This window comes from Pinus tabuliformis, chromosome X (genome assembly GCF_031772625.1).
Source record: "Pinus tabuliformis cultivar Carrire ecotype Pingquan chromosome X, CPIR1, whole genome shotgun sequence".
NCBI classification, from domain to species: Eukaryota; Viridiplantae; Streptophyta; class Pinopsida; order Pinales; family Pinaceae; genus Pinus; species Pinus tabuliformis.
Genome location: NC_142308.1, coordinates 796,124,104 through 796,149,092, shown reverse-complemented (window position 1 = coordinate 796,149,092; position 24,989 = coordinate 796,124,104). Strand labels below are relative to the sequence as shown.

Below are 24,989 nucleotides of genomic sequence, written 5' to 3'. Positions count from 1 at the left end.
TAACTCATTACACTCCTATGTTTTTTTTAGCACAATGGTGGGAGGCTTTTGGTGGCCATTGTCCTAAATTGCAGAAGTTTGCAATTCGTATTTTGAGTCAAACTTGCAGTGCTACTGGGTGTGAGCGCAATTGGTATGTCTTTGAGAGGATTCATACAAAGAAGAGAAACTGTTTGGATAAAAAACGGTTAAATGATCTAGTCTATGTTCAATACAACCTCCGGTTCAGACGAAACCAATTGCTGAACAAAAGACCTGATTCAGATCCCATTGTGTTGGAAGACATTGATCCAACATCAAATTGGGTAGTGGAGAGTCATCCAGCAGAGTTTGATCCTGATGAGGATCTTGATTCAAGGATACCTGATCGTTATGAGCACTATTATTCAAAATGAACCTTCATCATTTGAAGAAGTCGTGAAGCAACAAGTATGGAAGGATGTTATGAATGAAGAGTACGAGTCTATTATGAAGAATGATGTCTGAGATGTGGTCCCTAGACCCTAGGACAAATCGGTTGTCACCTCTAAGTGGCTCTACAAAATCAAGCATGGAGCTGATGGAAGTGCAGAAAAGTTCAAGGCTCGCTTTGTTGCTCGAGGCTTCTCTCAAAAGGAAGGTGTAGATTATGATGAGATATTTGCACCTGTTGCCCGATACACCACCATCCGCTCGATCATAGCCCTTGCTGCCTCGCAAGGATGGAACCTACATCAGATGGATGTCAAGACCGCTTTCTTGCATGGTTCGATTAAAGAGGAAGTCTATGTGGAACAACTCGAGGGGTTTGAGGTTCATGACTGGGAATCTCATGTATGCAGGTTGAAGAAGGCTCTCTATGGCTTAAAGCAAGCACCCTGGGCTTGGTATGAGAGGATTGATAACTATCTGATGACACTGGGATTTACTAGAAGTGAAGCCGATCTAAACCTTTACTTTAAGGTTGAAGATGATAAACCTCTCATATTGGTACTTTATGTGGACGTCCTCTTTCTGACAGGTGAAGACCCCTTCATTCACAAATGTAAGAGGGAGTTGGTTTCCGAATTTGAGATGAAGGACCTAGGACTGATGCACTACTTCTTAGGTTTGGAGATTTGGCAAAAGGAAGGAGAAATTTTCCTATCTCAAGGAAAATATGTTGTGAAGATATTGGAAAGATTTGGGATGGTGGACTGCAAGCTTGTGACTACCCCGATGGAACTTAACTTCAAGAAGTTATGTGGTAGTATTGTCGGACCTGAATTGGGAAATGTTTCTAAGTATCGCCAACTCATAGGAGCACTTATGCTCTTGGTGAACTCTTGTCTGAATATATGTTTTGCAGTTAATACATTGAGCCAATATATGGTTAAGCCTCATCATTTACATTGGATTGGTGCCAAGAATCTTCTGAGATATTTTCGGGGCAAAATCACTCATGGACTGAGATACACTATTGAAGATGTGAGGTTGCATGGTTATTCGGATGATGATTGTGCCGACAGTGTGGTGCAGTGTTGCACAAAGCGCCCCCCCCGGTTCCAAGCCCCGAAGCGCGTCCCGTACGGAAGCGCCTAGGTTGGCCAGAAGCGCGCTTCCGAAATTCGGAAGCGCGCTTCCAAAATTTTTAGACGCTTCCTGGAAATTTGGAAGCGCTGGCGCTTCCAAAGCGCCGAAGCGCGCTTCGTACGACGCTTCCCAGACGCTTCTCAGGCGCTTCCCAGACGCTTCCCAGGCGCTTCCTAGGCGCTTCCCAGACGCTTCCGTACGCTTCCAGAAAAGCTTCCGGAAAAGCATTTAGAAAATCGTTTTTTTTCATTTTTTTTTTTAAATTTTAGGTGAGTTTGCTTGTTGGGGGTGGGTCCACCTTATATGGGACTGACTTCGAGTTAGTAGAGGATGGTATGGTACATTCTCAATCATTTCTTCTTCTTCTTCATAGTTCAACAGAGCAGAGCAGTGCAGGGCACTGATGGAAGAGATAGTACAGTCTGGCAGATGGATTAGTCAATGGAGTTCTCCCTAGTTGAGAGGGAGTGTTAAAATTGGCAACTAGGGCCAAACTCCATGCGGGTCATCTTATTTATGGTAGCTGATATTTTTCTTGGATTCCTCTCGTCGAAAGGTGTAGGATTGATCTAAAGATCATTTGATTTCGACATGTATTCATGGAGATATGAATTTATTTGTGTTATGGGACAATTCGTCAAGGTCGGCCAACAACCAAATTGCCCCCACATGTGCTCAACGTTTTAGTATAAAAAGAGGTGGCTTGCTAGTCATTTGTACACACTCTTCTTGTGATCTCTTCCTCTCCACTTGTCTTTGGGTTTTGGTGGGAGGAGAGATCCTAAGAGTCAACACTGCCCTAATGGAGAAGGCTCTATGCTATCTTAGGAGATGAGAAAGCTCTACGCTGTCATGGAGGACAACCCTTATCTCAGCCTCAAGAAGCCTTAATGCTGCCCCATGGAGAAGCCCTAGACGCAGTCACAATGATGCCCTAAACGCAGTCATGATTCTCAAAAGAAAGACTCGTTGGAGGAGGATTCTCTTGTGCCCTAGCTGCAACAATAATGAGGAAGGAACAACATGGTCTGAGCTTGTTGTTTTTCGGGGTCCAAGTTGTTGGGAGAGGGGCTGAGGTCCCTTGGAGGAAGGCTGAAACTGCTGAGAGTATTGCGCACTCTTTTATGGCCAGTATGAGGGTTGTTTTGGTGGGTTGTATGAGAGCTGCAACCAACTGAAGTAGGCCGCAGGCCTAGCCTCCCAAAACATGTCTAAATTTGGGTTGTTAAGGGATGGCAATTGCCCAGAACAGAAGGTGTACCTCCTGGCCTATGCCGTAACAAAGAGAGGGTTGTCAAGTCGGTTTATGAAGGGAAGTTGCAGCATGTACTTGCCCTAACCAGGACAATAGTACTGCTAATCTAGCGTGGGCAGATTTGAGGGCTGTCTTGATCCCTTAACTTCAGTGTGAGGAGGATAATCTCTCCTTGCCTAGTCCACAGTTTTTGGAGGGTTGTTTGAGGATTGTTGAGAGGAGTTTAGAGCTGCAGCATTATGCCCAAGTGCCCTAACCAGAATAGTCAGGAACAACAAAGTGTCAAGCAGATTTGGAGCAGTGTTAGAGGTGCTTTGGGTCTAGGATATTGACCAGATTTGGATCAAATTCGGAGCAACCTGTGGGAGCCACGTGTTGGGTTAACATGGAGTGTTGAATACCTCAAAAGGGGTGCAACATGATGTGATGGATGCAACAACATGGTATATTGCAGCAACATGGTGCTGTAAGGTGCATGGAGCAACATGTTTTAGAAGCAGCAGTTGGATGCTGCATGGTGTTAGAGACAGTTGTGAGTAGTGCAACATAGTGCACAATGATGAGGTACAACTCAGTGATGGTGCAACACAGTGATGATGTACATGGTATGATGTGTGCAGCATAGTAATGAGGTCCAGCATGATGATTGGGTGCAGCACAGTGAGGTGCAACACAGATAGGTACAACTAGGTGATGGAATCACTTGTGTCCAGATTAGCTATCTCATGTGACATCTTCTTAGAGAAGATCTCTGCTCTTATATAGATAAGTCAAAATATCTCTCTCTGCTGAACTATTGAAGAACATATAAGAAGAATTGATCAAGGGTTTCCCCACATTGGGGTTTGTCCCTGGCTAGCACCACATCTTGTGTCCTCTTGCCTTGGCTTGTCTTTTGCGTTTTATGTTTATGTTCTATCTGCATTTTACTATCATGCTAAATGTGATTGCTAATTTGGAATTGATATTGAGCTATTATGGAAAATTGAAGTAAATTTGCTATCAACGTAAAACATACCTAAAATTAACAGATTCTTAACTAGGTTCCTCATCATGTTTTATTTATTTATTTTATTTTATTTTATTTTAAATTAGCTTCTATTACAATGAATCAACTGATACCAGATTACATAATAGCAAAATCCTTTTGCCCGGGTCTTCCAAATTGGAAACCAAACCAACGACAAAAGTTAATGTCTTTTATCCCAAATGTCTATATACTAATCGGGTACATACAAAAAGATTTACTGACGAAGACTTCATTATGCCATGGTACTGGTAAATTCCAAGTGAAGTGGAAAAACCATAAGTTAACTGAAGCCATTAAGAGGACGTGGAAATATCAATAGTGCTTGGAATGGCTGGATTGACTGGAGGTGTAGGATTTTGTTTGTTGCAGACCATCTTTTCATTGCGAGCCAGTGCATCATCTTCTTCCACCCCCAGCGGGTTTTCTCGATCTTTGTTTATTGGATCTACAAGTCCTAGTCCCTACTCCTCCCATAAGTGAGTGTTCCAGCTTGTCGAAATATGAAGGTGAATGTCATTGCATCCCAAGTTGGCCAGAAGGTTCACTATCTTATTGCTTGTTTTCTTGACGTGAGAGGGAATAAGTGACTGGTCCAACTTCTCGAAAGATGAAGGTGAATGTCATTACATCCCAAGTTGGCCAGAAGGTTCACTACCTTATTGCCTGTTCTGTTGACGTGAGAAGTAATAATGATTGGAATCATATGGATCAAATGGTTTATATGTGATATATTTTTCCAATCTCCAGGTGTGGCAATTTTATATATATATATATATATATATTCTTTTTTGTTACCTAGAGAAGCTCCATTAATCAATTTGTTTACTCTTGAGATGACAATTGAGAATCTCCCTCCTCAATAAGCCTGGAGAAGCCTTGCGATGATGTGATAAGAAGGCTAGTCTCTAGAGTTGCAAATTTGGCTACATTGTTACTTGAATGCCCCATACTATTTGCGAATAGAACCACTGGTTGCCCATAGTTGTCGCAGAAGTTCCTCCAAGACCAACAAAACTTGGATTTCTTTTAGATGCCTTGTCAAATTTAAGTTTATAGAATCTAGGGGGAGGAGGGCTCCAGGAGGTCGGACGACTAGAAGATGGCTTATTAGATGCAAAGGATTGATAGAAGGAGACAGAAACAACTGGGGATTACAAAAATTTGTGGCATCCAAACCTTTAGCTTCTCAGTTTGACAATGACCAAGGGTGTAGTAGTACTGTTTCACAGACACTTTGCAATGCTTTTGCCCAAATCATCTCCCCTTCCGATGATTGGTTATTAAATATGTGATTGTTCTTCTCCTTCCATATGTTCCATAGCAAAAACCCTAGAATGAGGGCCCAAGCTCGATTTACAATAGGATTCTTTGTCATAGAGGATCTCCAACCTTCAATCGTTTTTATGATCCCATTCATATTCATGTCTGACTATCCAAATAAGCTGAACAATTGAGACCATAGAGTTTCAGAAAAAGCGCATGTATTGAGCAAGTGCTTCCTGTCCTTTGCATTCGATCTACACATAAAACAAACAAAAAGGCCTTAGAATTCTCTACAGATGGTTATATCCCATGAAAGGGATCTTTTATGTACTAACAAACAAAGAAAGTGGGCAACTTTGGGCCATAAGTTTTGAGCGCATACCTGCTTCTAGATCAACTAATGACGAAGATTAGTGTGACCTGCGGCTATTTGATATGCCTCTTTGATTGTGAACATACCCTTTTGGTTATAGCCCCATCAGAGTTTGTCATGTCCTTCAGAGAGTGGGATCTTTGTTGATTTGGGGTAGCATCGGATGTGCTCTAGCCACGAAATTTGGTGGAGAGGTTGGGGCACATGAGATCTCCAATACCCAGAAAGGGTTTGGTTAGATTCTAAACAATTCAAGAGATATTAAAATAATTAATATTTTTAATGGAGTCCCTAAGTCTAAACTCAGGGAAAATAAAATATTAATGTGTATTAATTTGAAGCTATGTTAGAATGGTCCAAAAGACATGGATCAAGCTAGATCTAATCTTAGTCGTTGATTAGGGACTTAATCTCGGCCGTTGATTTGTCAACGAGAAAAGTATAAGAGGAGGCTTAAGGGTCACTTGGAAAACACACTGAGGGAGACCAGCCAGTTCAATTTCTGGAGCGGGGTTAGCTGAGAAATTGAACCAGTGGTCTGGAGGGCAGTTAGGAGGCAGCAAGTACGACACAAAGAGACGGGAGATTAGTGCAGAGGCAGAAGAGGCAGACGCAGGGGCCAGAGGAAGCCATGCAGAGGCAACAGAGACTGCGCAGAGCCAACAAGGCCTACATCATCCACGCAGAGGCTGCAAGAGTGACGCAGAAGGCCAGAGAGGCTATGTAGAGCCTCAGTAGGCTGATGCAGAGGGTTTCAGGCTGATGCAGAGGTCAGTAGGGCCTACGCCGGGTTCAGTAGAAGTGCTGGAGAATTTGTCTATCTGTGGGTAAGCCAGTTTGGCACCCTGTTGTACTAGAAAATTGCTGAATAATAAAATCCTCCCTTGCAGCATCGATTTTCCCACATTGGGTTTTTCCGGGGACATTAGTCCAAAATAACTGTGTCAATGTGTTGATTCTTGTGCATATGTTTGTTTCTGTATTACGGTGTGATATCTGCAGCAATATTTATTTTAATGTTTGTTGAAGTAATTTCATGAATAACTTATGGTGAAATAAGTAGGAAAAGTAAATCAGTTGCTGTAGTGATAGAATTTCCACAATCTTTCATTTGTGAAGTTCTTCCATTAATGTGTTCAAATTAGCTTGATCAAGTGTTTGAGCCCAACTTTCCTTATTTGTCCATCCTCTCCACGAGGTGTGCTCTGCTATCTGGTGCCAATAATGTGCTATTGTCAAGAGAAATCTAGATTTCATAAGCTGTTCTATATCAAAAAATTTTGCTTTGCTGCCAAGCTTTGGATACTGTTGCCATGAGTCCATTCAAAACAAGGCATCCTTTCCCTCTCAGACTTTGGAGATACATTGTTGCTGTATGATGAATTTATTAGTGTTGGTTAATTTCCAAATTGAAGCTCCTTGAACAGGGTTTTGAGCTCCCAATTGTTGTTGCCATGATTGAGAGGGGCTGTATTTCTTGCTCCAAAGTTGCCTCCATAACTTGTGGGCACCTTGGATCCAGTTCCACCATAAATTTTCCCCCAAAACATTATGTAGAATTTCTGGATGACGAAGACCAAGACCTCCCGCCATTTTGGGAAGACATAGTTTATCCTAGGCTATAAGGGCCCATTTTCTTTTCCACATAGCGCTTCCCTAGAGAAAGGATCTGTAGATAATCTTGATGGATCTGAGGATTCCTTTGGGCACCAACGCAGAGAGAAGATACACTGTAAGAGCTTACAAAATTGATTCTAACAAGATTGATCTGCCAACAAAATTTAGAGACTTGAAGGTCCAACAATATAGTTTTTTGGATATTTTCTGGACTAATTCCTTCTAGTGAATAGTTATAAGGGAATTATTTACCAAAGGTGCCTCCAAATATTTAGCAAGGAGAGAACTACGCTGAAAACCCAATAATTCGGCTAGGTGCCCCTGCACTGCTAAGTCAGTATTAAAGAAATAAATTTGAGATTTACCTGCGTTAATGGATGTACCTAAGGCCTCCATGAAGTCCTTTAGGATCTATTTTAGAGCTCTAGCTTCTCTTACTATAGGAACCCCCATTAGCATCGTATCATTAACAAATTGCTGATGGGAGATGGGAAGATCATCACCATAGAGTCTTAGTCCTTCTATCTTTCCTTGTGCTACTAATGCGTTTATGGTGCATCCCAACCCTTTTGTAGCAAGAATAAATAAGAATGGTGAAATAGGGTTGTCTTGCCAAATTCCATGCGAAGACTTGAATATTGAGGAAGGAGATCCATTGAGCATCATCAAGAAGAAAGGGGTTGCAACCAAAGCTCGTACCCAGTTAATCCAACTACTTGAAAAGCCAAAGGCTGTGAAAGAGATAAGACTAACTAAGTCTGTCGAAGCCCTTAGACAAGTCAAGCTTATTTAGCATTCTTACCTTTTTATACTTTTTCAATCAATGGAAGACCTCATGGGCTACCACTGTTCTGTTCAAGATCTATCTGCCCTCCACATAACTGGTTTGCTCCATTGAAATTAGATTTGGCAGGAACAACTTTAGACGATTTGCAATGACTTTCGAAATAATCTTATGTATAACATTGCATAAGGCTATTGGTTTGAAGCTACTAGTATCCCGGGCCTTATCAGACTTGGGCGCTAGTGTTAATAGTGTGGCATTCAAGGCTAGAAATAAAGAGTAGGTACTACGAGATTCCTCCACCAGGACATGGATTTCTTCTCCAAGGAAGTACGACCAAGCCTGGAAAAATCAGTGATGAACCCGTTTGGACTTGATGATTTGTTTTTTGGCTTGGACATTACTACCTTTTCAACTTCGGCATAGGAGGCCTTTTGCATTAAGGCATCATTATGATCTTGTTGAACCAATGCTGGTATGCTTTTCGTGATCTTTTGAATTAGTCTCCATCAACTTTGATTTGGTTCAACTAAAAGTGATCCATAATATCTAACCAATTCTTGCTCCATCTCTTTGTGATCTGTGAGTTTTTTCCTTGCTTCATCTTTGAGCGAAAAGATCTTGTTATGATGTCGGTGTTTGATCATCGATTTATGAAAAACCTTTGTGTTCTTCTCCCCTTATTGAAGCCAGTGGATTGTTGACTTTTGTCTCCATAATATTTCCTCATGTTGGCTTTTGCCATCTATTCTTGTGAGCAGTTCTCCTTTTGCAACCAGATCCCTAGTTCTTCACTCCATAATTATTTGTTGTTGAACCTCTTGCATCTGTATCTCTAGGTCTTGTTTTGCTTGGAAATTATTTCCAAAATCCTCTTTGTTCCATTTTTTGATATTTTACTTAAGAATCTCGAGCTTTTGTTGAAACTTGGCCATTTTGGAGGGACCCTAGACTTGAATCTCTTCCCACTACGCTTTTGCCTTCTCAAGGAAGGACGGGCCTTCAAGCCAAAAACTCTCAAATTTGAAAGGCCTATTTGTAGGGGCAACTTTGTTATCTATTTCTAAACAGATTGGCTAGTGATATGAACATGTACAAGGAAGAATAGATGCTTCCGGGAAGATATCCACTTCTAAGAGAGATTATGAGACTTAAAATCTATCCAAGCATAAGGCTATTTGGTTCTTATCGTCGCAACGATTCTTCCAGGTATATACTCCATTAATTGTTTCCATGTTGAACAACTTCATTTGTTGCTTCAGTTGTTTGAATTATTGGGAGTTTGTATCCAAGCGATGAATACCTCCCTTTCTTTCCTCTAATGATGTCACCATGTTGAAGGATTCGCCTAGAGTTCATAGTTTATCTTGGTGAAGCTTTCTGATGCTACCCAAGTTTCTAAGAAATCTTGCCTTTTCGATCACCATATTTGGCCCATAGACTATTATGCATCCTGTTTCATTTGATCCTAGGTAGTGGAATCTAGCAAAGATTATCCTTGGGGTAGCCATCCAATTCGTAAATTCCGCTTCGTTTGGATTCCATAAGATAACCATTACCCTTGATTGCCCTGCAACATCTAGTGCTATGGTTTGACATTCTCTCCAACAATGAGAGGCTATTGAGTTGACTTTATAACTGCCACATTAGTTTACTATAACATTACTTTTGTAGGGAGTTTCCTATGGATTCTCTCTTTGAGAAGCCCTTGTTTGCCTCGACAGTTAAGGCCTTTTATATTCCACAAAATTATCTTCATAAGGATGTTGGGTAGAGGAAAACACCTCCATTAAGAGAGCCACTTGTCCAGAATTGACAAGCACATCCATCTTATTAACTCTTTTTTGCTTTTCCTTCCTCTCTTTTTCTCTTCCTTCACACGCTTGGGAGTATCTTTGAAGCTTTCTGTTTAGATGCCAAGATTTGTTGTGATGAGCTTGCTCCCTTTGAAGTCGCATTCCTTTTATCTTTTAGCCACACATGTATTTCTGTCTAAACAACTTTTTTTGCTGATGTATTATCTTTCCTGGGTCCTTACTTGTTCATTCTTCAATGAGGTTTGAGAGTGCGATTTCTTCCATATCCATGTCCTTTAGCCCATCAACATTCCCTGTTCCTTGTACGTCTGGCATATCAATTTCCTTTATTGGTGCATTTTTTGTGGATTCCTTTGGCACGTTTCTCTTATGAGCTTCCGTCTCTAGTTTTCCATTGCCCTTCTCTTGACCTGTTTCTTGAGGATGTACATGATTTGATGTTTCCTGCTCCTCTAATCAATACCTCATAATGGTTTTTGGATTAAAGGGGCTCCTCTAGTGTTGCCACATTATGTGCTTGAGGGTTTTTTTGACGAGGCTGGACTTTCTGAAAACCCTTGTGATCCAATTTTTGTTGATTTTCTTTCGTTGCCTCTATGAGCTTCAGGGGACAATCCCTAAAGAGATGGTTGTATTCATGTTACTTGCAACATCTAAACGATACATGCTCATAATCCAAAGGCTTTTTCCAAACTTCATCATGGTAGGAGATTTCTATCGATTCCTATAGTGGCTGAGAGATATTCATATACACACATATCCTCACATATGAGGTGTGGTGTCCTTGCTTGGTCACTTAACATATTTTCTCAAAATTTTCGATTGCGTTTCCAAGGTCTTCTAAGATCTCCTCCCAAAATTCTTATGGCAAAGGAAATAGGTAAACCCAAATTGGGGCCACCAAGAATTTTTTCTTTTCTGGGTTGTACCTTTCTTGCCATAATTTCATGAATAACCCCACATTATTAAAAAACATGGGCCATTCTCGAATACCCTATTTTTGTCTTCCAGATTTGCAAAAATCACTGTAAAGAAACCCTTTGCTCCCAGCTTGAGATCAATGTGTCCCTTCAACTACCATTTTTGTTGGATCCATCCAACCAATGCTCTCTCTGTTGGCTAAATGCCAATGAACTTGCATATTAAGGCATGATCCTTCATATGTTGGATGTAGCTCTCAATTTTGTCCAATTTTACTTCGTATTTTGGATCCTTGAATGCCTTAGGGAGGTATGTCCTTTGAATACAGTTTTTCCAATTGACCCTCAGTGGAGGATCGTCTTTGTTTTTGTCCGCATGACTTGGGCCTATAGCTGATCGATGGGGTGCTTATATTATACGACTTGAACTAGAACTTCTATCCCCTGTGACCACATTCTTAAAGGAGGGGTTTGAACCTCCCCCCCAAGGTGCTTGCCATGGTTTCTCTCATGCCACACTAGATAGGTTAAGTGCCAGACCAATATGGCAACAACGTGAAGGAAATTACTTTTGTGCAACGATAGATTCAGGCCGTTCAGAATACCTTATTATTGAAAAACCCTAGCAGAGCTCTCTTCTGTCAATTTGTGGTTTTGTCGCTTTCAGGTTCCTCATCATGTTACAATTGGCATCAAGGATGATTATCCTTTGCTTTTAGTAAACCAACATATTCATAATGTTGGCATTTTGGGATATATAATGATGCTCAATTTCCTTTATCTTTCATGAAATTGAAAGCAAGGTCCTCTTGTTGAAATGAATGCCTTCCTCATGTCTTTGCATGATTCACCCAAACTTCAAGATATCTCTGTTGTCCATGTTGAGCACCTCGGCAACCCATAATGATTGAGGGATGACAAGATGGAAGAAGTTCTTATGGCCCAATTGAGGAGGAGAGAGTCTCGCTTGAGTCCTAGATTCAGGCGACAAAGATGCCTTCATTGAATAATTCTAATCTTTTAAAACTATAGATGATAGAACAAGTAGAAAGATTCCAGTTTGAAGGAAAACGTAAATTAAACCTCAACAAACTTCTAGGGAACGAAGAACAGTGATGATGAACACTAGAAATGCTAGATGTGACTAGTCGCCTGCTCAAAATCCCCTAATTTCCAAACTTATGATGATTAGCCAATTGAGAGTAATTCCCCAATACTGGACTAGCAATGACAGGGCTCTCAGATGCCACAGGACGAGGTTTTGAATTCAGAATTGAAACCAAAGAAGATGCGAAGTGTAGATTGAGCATCAAGAAAAGCTTGCTAAATAGATTAACACAATTTGCGCTAGGGTCCAAATCTTCCTCTAGGATAAAATCTCCATGAGTAATTCGACTATACAAACAAACACAAACGATTCTAACAAATAGTCCAAGAAAAGAAATGAAGCATATACTAAGAAAATGATCCTCATAGGATTCAGGCGACAAAGATGCCCAATTCAAATCCTAGTTCTCTACATACTCCCACAGTAGCTATGCATTATTGCTCTAGGCTCTTCACTACTTGAAGCAGAAATAAATGTTCGCATGCAAGTAGTATTGAAATGTGTCCTTCAAGCTCCCATTTTGAAGCTAGGAGAATGATGCTGTAATTGTTTGCTCATGGAAATTAAAAAGTTGATGAAAACAAGTGCCGATCCGTGGGGATACTTTAAGGGACAAAACGAATGCCCCATTTTTCATAAGGACTCCTAGCTCTAGTTCCAAGGCTTTGTTAGCCCATTGATCCATAACAAAATTTGGGCACATTTTCACGTGGTAGGAGGAGTTTCCAAAGAAGGATCTTGCCTCCCTTTTTCTTCTTGTGATAATTGTTGCTAGCTTATTGTCCATCCGGGCTGCTTTGCTTATCATAGTTTTGATAACAACCATAGAGTCACCAGTTATCTTCATATATCTGATCCTCTCTTCCATGGGTATGAATATGCCTCATAGTAAGGCACAACCCTCCGCCTGGTTGTCAGTGGCTTGATCCAATCCCTAAAGGCTAATACCCATGCATATGATGCTATAGTATCTCCATCGAGATCGAAGAGGAGGAACTCAAAGATGTTTATAAGGCCCTTCAAATTCAGCTTTTTGATGAAGAAAGGCAGGAATAGGTAGCTAGGCTTTTAATATCCTTTCTAATATTTACTTCTGAGCCACTCAATTAGAAGTAAGTTGTGACTCTACAAAATGGATTTCAGTCTGTCAAGCTATGAAACCGGATTCGTCCAAAACCCTTGACGAATCGCGAATCGGTCGAATCCGACACGATTCTCTGCGGATTCGTGTCAAGATTTCAGGGCACATCGTGTCCTCTTGTGACACGTCGTGTCCAGTAACGTGCCGCGAATTTCCAAATCGTGTCTCGAATTTTCAAATCGTGTCTCGAATTTTATGACGAGTCCTGGTTTGCGGATTCGTTTCGAGGGCTCGGAACTGCTGCTAGGTTAAAAGGGGGCGTGTCTCTCTCAGTTGATCTTTCTGCTTCCAAGATTGAGTTCAATAAGAAGCACCATGGCACAAGATTGGTTGTAGAGCGGGCGTTAGCACGGTTCAAAGGAACATGGAGAATTATCGATGGGGTGATGTGGCGACCAGACAAACATAAATTGCCTCGAATAATCCTTGTGTGCTGTATATTGCATAACATCATCATTGGTCAAGGTGACGAGTTGCACACCGATGTTCCCTTATCACATCATCATGATTCGGGTTACAAGCAACAATTCTGCCCATTTGCAGATGCAAATGCTCAAACCCTAAGAGAACAACTATCCAATTACTTATTACGGAAGCCACGTCAATGATCTGAATGGATCATATATTTAGTTTTCGCTAAATTTGTTGTATTTAAGATTCCTGTGTCTTATTGATACCGTCAGACTCTGTTTAATACAGTGTCCGATGGACCTATTCTAATTGGAAATGCATTCCATGCGTTTCAAGTCCAATCTTGAAGATAAAGACATCTGTTTGGAAATGCTTTCCATGGGTTTCAAGTTCAATCTTGAAGAGGAAGATATATGTTTACCATACGACAGAATGTCCCTTCCCTATTGAAATGTGTAATCAGTGGCTTTCAGTGCCAGAACTGAACCTGGCACTAATGCTTTTCCCTTCCCTACCTATGTAACAGATTTTGATTTGATGACTTAATGAGAAAACTACAGTTGTCAGTGTGTTTATCATTTATGTTTATGTGACTAGTACCACTGACATTTATTTGAATTTTGTATGTACTATGCATGCTAATAGCTATAAATGAAGAATCAAGATCTATGTTTGAACTTTGAAATCAATAAATTTGTATCATTAATTAAAATTTGTGTAAGAAATATGCTAATATCTAATTTTTAATATATATATATATATATATATATATATATTTTTTTTTTTTAAAATATATTATATATATATATATATTTTAATAAAATAATATATAACGTGTCCTAACGTGTCCTGTTCCGGGGGTCAGCGTGTCCCGAATCCGACACCACGAATCCCGAATCCTACGTGTCCCGAATCCCCGTGTCAGGTGACTTAGCTGTCAAGGTTTATTTGAATATTCAAAACGATTAAGTTATCTGGTGCTATGCAGTTTACAGTATTTTGGTTTTAGAAGCCTACTTTCAAAATTTCAAGAATGCAGAGAATCTTTGGAAGGAACCTATTTGAAATTATGCAATTGTATTGACATGAGATTAATCCAATGATCACCTACACAGAGCAGCAATTCTTCCCAGAGAAGATTTCTCCGTAGAAGAGTGCATTTAATTGGTCAGCTTAGGATAAACTTACATTACCTAGCAGTCAAAATAGGAAGATGGAAGAACATACACCATGGATCATGCTTGTGTGTGCTATCATGCTATGTAATCAATGTGAAGTAGAAGAATGAAAAACACATGATTCTCTACTTCCCTATGTATGAGCAAGTAAGATTGAAACATTCATTTAAGCAAGGGGAGTTGAGAGATTTATACAATATTCAGAGTTTGCCTTCTAAACTACTAGGTAGTCACAGGAAAATGTTTTAGAACTTTGGAGTAGGAGTCGAGAATCTAGAAACCTTGAGGTAGGTCGCAGTAAAGTTGCAAGAATGTTTAGTTCATACACATGTCTGTGTGTGTGTTCTAATAGATTGTACAGCGTCTCCTGTGGATTTTAATTTTAATTCTCTCTCTCTCTCTCTCTCTCTCTCTCTCTCTATATATATATATATATATATATATATATATTGTGTGTGTGTTGTTCAGGGTCTCATGTTGATTTAAATAAAAAATCTCATTTTGTTTATAAAATTTTGAATACTAATGCAAATATTTAATAAATCAAATAAGCTGATGCCTTTTGTTTAATTTGTTGGCAATCTTTTCAGTATCTTGATATGTACAAAAGATCTATCCAGGATCCAGCTGGTTTTTGGGCTGATATTGCATCTCAGTTTTATTGGAAAGCGAAATGGGGTGTAAAAGTTTACTCTGAAAATTTTGATGTGCACAAGGGACAAATAAACATTGAGGTATATGCAAATATTCAATTGAAATTTCTTTGCCTAATATTCAAACTAGTCTTTTAGAGAAGGAAAAGTACTAACAAGTTATGGGCAATTTTATAATAGTGGTTCTTAGGCTTGGCAAAATATATTAACTGCTTTTGGTTTTGACCAATTGATTCATCTTGAATTGCAACATTCTTGGTTGAAAATATCATGAGATGGAATCTAATCCTTGATAAATTGCTCATCAGTGGTTCAAGGGTGGAATTACAAATATATGCTACAATGCTATAGACAGACATGTTGAGGCTGGAAAAGGTAATAAGATTGCTGTTTATTGGGAAGGGAATGATCCTGGTTGTGATGGATGCTTAACGTATAACGAACTGCTCATGAAGGTTTGCCAGGTATAGGTTTTCAGCACATCCCTTTTTGTATAAGATGCATGTTGCATTTAATATGTACACTGTAGATCAGTCTGATTAGATGATTTGCATATGCTGCTCAGTGTTTTCCTTTGAGAAAAATTCTGTGCTACTTGTAGTTTCTGGCATATGCTTGTGGACTATCAGATGATTTGCATGTGCTGCTCGGTGTTTTCCTTTGAGAAAATTTCCGAGCCACTTGTAGTTTCTGGCATCTGCTGGGGGACTGTCAGATCCAAGGGATCTGGGAACTGTGTTGCTGGACATTTCCTTGAGAAAATTCTGTGCCACTTGTATTTTCTGCTGGTAGACTGTCAGATCCAAGGGATCTGGGAACTGTTTTCCTGGCCATTTCATGTTCCTGATCTGCAATCCCCTTTCTCCTTGACACTAAAGTTTATATAAAGTAAAAAACCTACTTATACAAATAGCAATAAACTGAAGTGTCCAGAGAAGAGAACAACTGAAATGACATAAATTTTTTATCCTTAAAGAGGATTAGTGGTTGCTTGCTATCAGATAACAATCCTGTGACCATTGACAGAACTGTATCAACTTTCAAGACATATTGGCACAAGAGTCCAGCAGCAATGAATGAATGGGAAAATAGGATGAGCAGATCATATCCCCCTTCCAGATAAAGCAAATGCACAAATTGATAGTTTCTTGAAAATGTGGAGTGCAGGCAACATATTGGCCATCCAGATTTTAAAGTTTACTGAACAGTAACATACTTTCCTTCTTTTATTCCTTCTTGTCATTTGAGTTGAGTTCCTCCAAATACACCCTGCTCTGTTTGGCTCTTTGGGAGGCAGCCCTTAGTCACTAATCCCATGTTACCAGATCCCATGCCTGCTCCCCAAAACTCAAATTTGGCCCCGTGAATCAATTGTACAATGGCATGCCCAAAGCTTACCACATACAATGCCACATCTTCTTATAGGACCCTACATCTTTCCACTAGTTTCGAAATTCCTGTTGTTATTTCCTTTCCATAGGAAATGCCTCTTCATATTTTAGAGGAGATGGTAACTGCATGTTGCCCAATGCCACTCTCCTAAAACATTTTGGTGCACCCTTTACCATTTATATTCGAAGTGTACCTCTCGTCCTTGATACTAAATTCATCTTCATACATATGACCACCCTTTATGATGTTCCCAAGCAATCTTAGGTTCTCTTCACCTACCTTTACCTAGTCAGCATCCTTTTGGGACTCGCATATCCAACAAGGGATTTGGGAGATGAACACTAGTGTAGATGCAGATGAAGAGGGGTTTTAGGTAGATTTTTTCAATCATGGTTTTACTTCATTGGTCCACTATATTGCTAATCTATTTAACTATGGTTTCTACTTAGGGTTCCCACCAAGGTGGTCGCACTATATGATACACCTGATTGACAAATGAGGGTCCAACTTTGATCCAATTAAGTATTGGATGATCATGGTGGGTCACACATTTTCTAAGATGTATGCCACTGCTCTCTGTCGAATACCATCAAAGATTCCAGATGAGGGACATCTTTGAGCCAAGGATTAGGCAATGTTTGATCCCATTATCAGACCATCAACCATATCTTCACCCTCCAAGCCATCATAGAGAAGGCAAGACCTCTTCAAAAATATTTTGTTGCTTTGTTGAAAAATGAAAGGCGTTTGACTTGGTTTGAAGGGGGGTCTTGTTCTAGAGACTTGGAGACATTCATATCTCGAATGCTATGCTAATTTCTATTACACATCTGTTCTTGGCTACCTCCACACAATGTGTGGGTTGTCAAATTTTTTCAAGAGTGCCATTGGGGGGAATCAAGGGTGTCCTCTCTCATCACACTCTTCGGGATTCCTATTTATGAGCTATAATCCTTTGTGCATGAGCATATCCAACTTGAGGATGGTTGCCTCCACCAATTCTTGATCTCCATCTTCTTTAATAATGACGTGGTTCTCTTGGCATCCATCCTTGAGGGTCTTCAGAGACAATTAAATGCCTTATCCAGATCTTGTGACCTTCGATAGCTAGCAGTCAACCTTGGGAAACCAAAGTTATGGTATTCAATGGCTCAAAGAATGTTCTATCAGATTTCCACTTCTACTTCTAGGGTGAGTAGATCAAGATCACCATTGCTTACACCTACTTGAGTGATCAGTTTTTAAGGCCTTGGTTTGGTTTGGGATAGACCCTGTTGTTTTGGATAAATATGGGTTATGGTTTCCTAGCCCTCCTTGTGCGACAATGTTTTCAACACCACTTTTAGGACATTCTGTCCAAGATGGAGCCTCTGGACAACATTATCAAGCTCATGATTTTGTACAGCTTTGGGGGACTAGTTTGTTAGAGGAGAACTGGGTCAAGATAGAGAGCATCCAGGTTCTCATGCTTTGCTGCATCATCCAATGCAAGAGGATGGTCTCTCAACACATAATTTAGGAAGAGTTGGCAGCACATCTCTTTCGAGTTGAGGCCATTTTTGGATGGGTTTCACTTTTCCATTGGGTTTAGAGCTTTGCTTATTCGACCATTAGTAGATATTGGTATTCCTACTTGGCATAGTATTCCTTAGAGTTAATGACCTTGACATGTCCCTCCTGATAGACCCATTGCTAGTATGCTTAGGTTATGCACCTATTACAGTCTATGGGCATTTTGATGGACAGACTTCCCTCATTCATGTACTCTTTGAATGATGGACAGATTTTCTGCATTCATATACTCCTTGAATGTGCTGGGCTAACTACTGTTAACCAAGTAGGAGTTGACAACTTGACATGTCTCTCCCACTGGGCCCATTGCTAGTATGCTTAGGTTATGCACCTATTACAGTCTATGGGCATCTTGATGGACAGACTTCCCTCATTCATTCATTCCCTTGTGTTGTTCGTTGCGCCCTTTCATGGGTCAATATAAGGGCTAGGGTTTAGCCCAAGAAGTCTCAAATAGGTTACCTGAACAGACCAAACCAAGAAAAACTTAAAGGCTGCTATAAACTAGGGTTTTAGGGCAGCAAGTTGCAGCAAAATTAAATTTTACAACAGCAGCAAATTCAGCCACTAAAAATGTATAAAATTTACATGGAATGAAGGATAAATTTAAGAGCAAATTAAGGATAAATTTACAACAAAATTTGATGGTTAGAATAACATATAACAACAAATAAAGAATGTGTCCACGAACTGTGGATGCTGAAACAGTTAAGATGGACTAAGGGGAAGTCCAACTTGGTCTCAATGTGATCACAAACAGTAATGAAGGTAACACTTAGATTGATCAAGGGCAAAGCCAGTGTTAGCACCTCTGATATAGGGACAAGGAGGTTATCACCTTACCCTTCAGAGATTGTTGGCTCCAAATCCTTTTGTTGACTTCCTCTTCCCCTGCACATATACGAGTATTGAACTCAATAGTGTACATAAATAGAGTGATGATTTTTAGATCTTTAAAATATGTCCTGTACTCCCAAAAGCCAAGCAATACTACAACTGCATTCCTATATGCTGGTGGGGCTTTCTCCACCACAACTGCTACTTATATGGAAGGAATGAACAATTTTTGTTGGGCAAAAATCCCATTTCTGGAAAGTATCACAAAATAAGATCACACTGAATGAATCACATAACAGTGTAACACTGAATGGTGTGAACTGAATAATGCGACATTGCAAAAAAGGTTATCCTGGGGTGTGTATAAGAATTGATTTGGCCAATCTACTTCATATACCCCAGTTTTTACACTACCAAAGGAACTTATCACTCTATTGTGCTTAGGATCTATAGTGGTATGACAGTCACAATACAAACATTCCCACTACTTGCCGCATAATCATTGCTATTCGATCAGCAGTGCAGGTTATAATTGACTACAGAGCATGGGTAAGGGGTGAACAAGATGTGATTTTAGAAATTGAGTATTAACACAATTGAGATTTACACTTCTCATTTTTCAATTTTCCTGCAAAAGCTTTCAATTTTTTTCCCCTTTGGCTTTGTGTTAGTATCTGAATTATGCTTTATTTTCTTTGTATATAGCTTTCAAACTATTTGAAGGATATTGGCGTCAAGAAAGGAGATGCAGTGGCAATTTATTTGCCTATGTTAGCAGAACTGCCGATAGCAATGCTTGCTTGTGCTCGTATTGGTGCTGTTCATTCGGTATTCCTTCTTCACAAGTATCAGTAATATGGTGATTTAATTTGTTTGTTATTTTTAGAAAAAAAACTTTGTTGGCCTTGACCTGTAGTGTAATGGTGCTGGTGTTGATCATTGTTTATCAGGTTGTATTTGCTGGATTTTCAGCAGAGTCCCTTGCTCAACGAATTATAGACTGCAAACCTAAAGCACTGCTAACTTGTAATGCTGTCCGCCGGGGTGCTAAAGTTATTAATCTGAAAGAAATAGTAGACGCTGCACTGGTGGAATCATCTAAAAATGGAGTTTCTGTAGGTATGTGTCTTCAGCTCTCCATTTTATTTGTGCCAATACTTTTTTTGCTTGTAGATCCCTCCAATATTGAGGGTCTATCCTTGTGGTGAAATGATTTGATGAATGATGAGAACAGCTACACTTATAAACTTTGGGGACATGATGGAGGACCAATTATACAGCACATCACTTTTGTTGATGTTATATCCTAAGCTCAGATGACAGTTTGATTGGAAAATATCATAGTGAGAAATGTACTAGAGTTGAACTTGAGATTCATTACAAGTGTTCCTAGAGGGCATTCAGAGTTCATTGGGAAATGATATATATATATATAGAGAGAGAGAGACACTTCTTCCTCTCGGCAGAAGTGCAACAGAGGGTCCAGATCTTCCCCCAGCTCTGCCACAGGGCACCATTCTATTTTGAGTTTTCTTCATTTAGCCTCGAGTGTTAGCAGAGATAGATCTAGTGGATCATGTCCTAGTCCTTGGCGCCTTTTTGCAGCAGCTGGCACTTGGAGTCAAGGGTTTTTCATGTTTTCGCATATAGACATTATGTTTCTACTTTATTGTTTTTGTTCTTTATATAGGAGACCTTTTGGTACTCCTGCTTATATCAACTTCACTGTACTCAGCAGTCCCATTGACTTACTTTTGTGATCATTTGTTGGACATTAATATATTTATCTTATCTTATCTACACTGCCACCCTTAATCTATAATTGTTAGATATTCTGGAGTGTCACCACTTGTGGGCTGGAGGGAAATATGTTTCGACCTTGGGCATTAGACCATTTACCACATTCTTACCCTTAGGGGCATTGTTGAGGTGGCGAGACATTGCTCTTCAAAAGTCTTCTTCTCTGTTGTAGACTTTCAAATAACTTTTGATTCAGTTTCTAGAGAGGGTCTTTTCTAGCGACTTTGTGACATTACCATCTCAAGGACCTTATTAGTACCATCATGTGCCTTACGAGTCTATTCTTGGATGTCGCCATACTGCATATGGGCTTTCTGATTTTATCTGGAGCACCATTGGGGTTAAGCAGGGGTGTCCTCTCCTATTTTGTGTGGGATTTATATTAATGAGTTGGAGTCCCTCCTCCAGGATCATATACAACCCCAGGGGTGGTTGTCTCCTTCATCAAGTCTTGATTTCCATCTATCTTTTCCCAAATGATGTGATTTTGTTGGCCTCTAATATAGACATTATGTTTTTACTTCATTGCGTTTGTTCTTTATATAGGAGACTTTGGTACTCTTGCTTGTACCAACATCACTGAACTCATCAGTCCCATCGACTTACTTTTGTGGTCATCTGTTGGACATTAATATACTTATCATATCTACACTACCATCCTTAATTTATGGTTATTAGAGATTCTAGAATGTCACCACTTGTGGCTGGAGGGCAAGTATGATTCTACTTTGGGCATTAGACCATTGATCACATTCTTACCCTTAGGGGCATCATTGAGGAGGCGAGACATTGCTCTTCAAAAGTCGTCTTCTCTTTTGTAGACTTTCGAAAAGCTTTTGGTTTTGCTTCTAGAGAGGGTCTTTTCTAGCGGCTTTGTGGTCTTGCCAGCTTAGAGACCTTATTAGTACCATCATGTGCCTTTATGAGTCTATTCTTGGATGTTGCCATACTGCACATGGGGTTTCTAACTTTATTTGGAGCACCATTGGGGTTATGTGTCTTCTCCTATTTTGTTTGGGGTTTATATTAAAAAGTTGGAGTCCTTCCTCCAGGATTATATACAACCTCGAGGGTGGTTTTCTCCTCCATCAAGTCTTGATTTCCATCTATGTTTTCTCAAATGATGTGATTTTGTTGGCCTCTACTCCAAATGGATTGCAAAGACAATTGGATGTCTTATCTAGAGTTTGTATTCTTCAATAGTTGGTGGTCAGTGTTGGTTAAACCAAGGTTATGATCTTAAATCGCACGATGAATATGCTTACAAAGCTACGCTTTTTCTTTGAGGGGTAAGATGTCGAGTTCACATCTTATAAATAATTGGGGGTCCAATTTTCATGGCCTTGGTTTGGGTTGAGGTAGGCACTCCAAACTCAGAACAACAAGGGATATAGGTCCCTTGCAATCTTAGAGCGACAATGTTTTCAAAACCATTTCTAGGACATATCGTCCATGTTGGACCTCATGGATTCTATCATTCTGTCCATATTTTTATATGGATTACAGGTGTGGGGGCATAGTTTGCTTGAGTTGGATTCGGCCAAGATGGAGAGTGTTTAGACCCTCATGCTTCATTGCATCGTTAGGAGCAAGAGTTTAGTCCCCCATGCTATTAATGAGGCAAAGTTTGCCATCCATTTCAGCTCCAAACTATATTTTGATTTGTCTTGCTTCTTCATCAGTGATCACCTTAGGATTGCTGAGTCGACCACCAATAGATGTCATTATTCTTGTCTCACTTGTTGCTCCTCAAAGGTTCTCACCTTGAAAAAATTCTCAAGATGTGCTTACGGTTGTTGGTTCTTAGATGTCATGTCTTCTCTAGTGAATTGGCATCTCAAGGGATTGCTGTCCTCCTTTTCAAGTACTCTTTGAATGCCCTTGGGAATCTCAATTTAAATAGGCAAGGCATGAATATTTAAACAAGTGGTATGTGTAGGTCACATGGCTAGACCCACTATGGGTATTGACTCTTTAAGGCTTGTTACCTCCACCTAGATTAGCAGCGTTGGCAACGTTCGATCAAGGTGGTAAGTGGTAAGCACACAGAAGTTTCCTTTGTCACCTCAGCACAATCTCCTCTCACTTTAGGCCAGCTCCTATAATGCCATGGGGGATATCCCAATACCTTGATTGCTTTACAAATAATTTAGTAGACTAGTGCCTAGAAACCCTAGATATGATGAAGTTTAGGAGTTAATTAAACACAAGTGCTAAATCTGATATATGAATGAATAATGTAGAAAATACAAACCAACACTTGAGAAAGAGTGAAATATCTCAAATAAATACTACCTTTGATGTCACAAGTTGAGGTAAAGGTGCATACACAGGGTAAGATGATCCCTCTCTGAAATCCTCTTGATTGTATGACCTAAATGAGGACAAGCTTGCTGCGGTCTTACACTCCCAACACCTGTGAATGATAAAAGTCTGCAGAAAACACAAGTTTGGAGTGCATTTCAAGCCACTCAAGAGTATGGAAACACACTAGGACCAAGTATCCATGGGTGCTAATGTTAGGGCTATGAGATATTGGTGAGATAATAGTCCGACAACAGATTTATGCAATAAAATGTGAAGGTACAACAATTTGAAATAGCAATTGCTAAACATGATGGATAATCCCCTTAGGGTTAAGCCCATATTTCCTCTCAATTAAATTATAACAGTTCCCAACACTTTGGGAGGCTGAAAATGCTTCTAAATAAGATGAATATGCAGTTAAAACCAATCAGAAATAAAACTAGAGTTTGCTTGGTTAGATTTCACCTTATTTCCTTCACAAACCTTAGGGTAGGGCTTCACAAATACTTGTAGAAGAGAACTGTAATTTTATTCCAGATTTGAGATAAGATAAGATAATTTTATTAATTTCCAATGAATGACCATAAATAGGTTAATGGAATTGAAGGATACAACTAGTACGAATACAATGTGGGAGTGCAAACACAACTCCTAGAAAACACCAAAGCTAAATCTAGGATAAAATGAAGTAAAAAAGGATACAATATAGGACAACCTCATAAACATGTATATAACTGGATCATGTAGACGGCTAAGTGATTAAGTCTAGGGCCGGAGGTTGATGATGTCAAGAATGCTCAAGTTTGATGGCCGACGATGAGGGGGCGACAATGTCGCTGGCTTTTTATAGGAGTCCTCTGGATCCAACAAGGAGTCTCGCTGCATGATCTTGGGGGGGATGTAGGAGCAAGGGATACTCCTAACCTCTGAGGCAAAAGGAAAGAAGCTTTGGCTGGTTCGTTGGGGTTGGGGAGGAACTCGTCGTTGGGAGGGGGTGAGTGGGCTATTCGAGAACTGTCTCGTACTAAATCCTCTGACGCTATGGGTGTTAGTGAACTGATGTGCTGTTCGGCACATCCGCAATGGTCTTGAGAGTATCGGTTGGCCTCTCAAAGGAGGGGGGGTTGATTGAGATATTTGTGGAAAACGCTATTCATAAGGTTCATGAATACTGCTGGTACATTGGTCAACCCAAATGGTACCACAATGAACTCATAATGCCCGAAACGTGTTCGGAATGTAGTCTTAGAGATATCACTTTCCTTAATCCTTAGCTGATGATAGTCTGATCGTAGATTGATTTTTGAGAAGACAACATTTCCTTTAATTTGGTCAAAGAGGTCATCAATTCGAGACATTGGATACTGATTCTTTACTGTAGCTTGATTTAAGTCTCGGTAGTCTATGAAACGTTTGGGCAAATTTGTATCCCCACAACATCCTTTTTGTCATCACTGTCTAACACCCGACAAAGATGCCTCCTCACACGGGTATATGAACCACTATATGGTTTTCCTCCATGACAACCATGAGGGCACAAAAAATTGAAGCTTCCACCACCTTTTCCCCCTTCAAGTTTGGTCACATAGTTCCACAAGGGTGTCAATGCAGCTTTCCCCACTAGTGTTTCAATGTTTTCTTAGGTTCTTCCCCTTCCTCGTCAAACCCTTCCTCCTCATCATACATTGGGTCACTCATATGGGGACCACTATCCTCTTGTTCTTCTTCCCTTCTATTCCTACTCCCCCTTGACTCAACTTCCAGCAAGTTTCATCCTTTAGTTTTAACCTTTTAGGTACTACCCCCTTTGACTTAGCTAGGCGAAAGTCTAAATGGAGTGAATAGAGATTAGAGTGACAACCCCTATTTTGAGCGTTGCGCCTTAGGTGTACACGTTAGGCGACAACAGTTCCAGTTCTTTAAATTTCTAAGAGGCCGAGTGGATTTATGAGACAATTTTGTCTTGGGTCCATGGTACCA

The 24,989-nt window shown here is 40.0% G+C and overlaps 1 protein-coding gene across 2 annotated transcripts in view; it reads left to right on the top strand.

The window, feature by feature from the left end:
• ACS (acetyl-CoA synthetase) overlaps positions 1–24,989 on the top strand; it is a 288,618-nt gene that overhangs the window by 13,759 nt on the left and 249,870 nt on the right. For both annotated transcript variants that reach the window (XM_089446615.1, XM_089446614.1), the window contains exons 2-5: positions 15,039–15,182; positions 15,410–15,565; positions 19,608–19,730; positions 19,853–20,021. In XM_089446615.1, the coding sequence (XP_089302741.1) occupies positions 15,039–15,182; positions 15,410–15,565; positions 19,608–19,730; positions 19,853–20,021 (592 nt within the window). The remainder of the gene's footprint in view (positions 1–15,038; positions 15,183–15,409; positions 15,566–19,607; positions 19,731–19,852; positions 20,022–24,989) is intronic.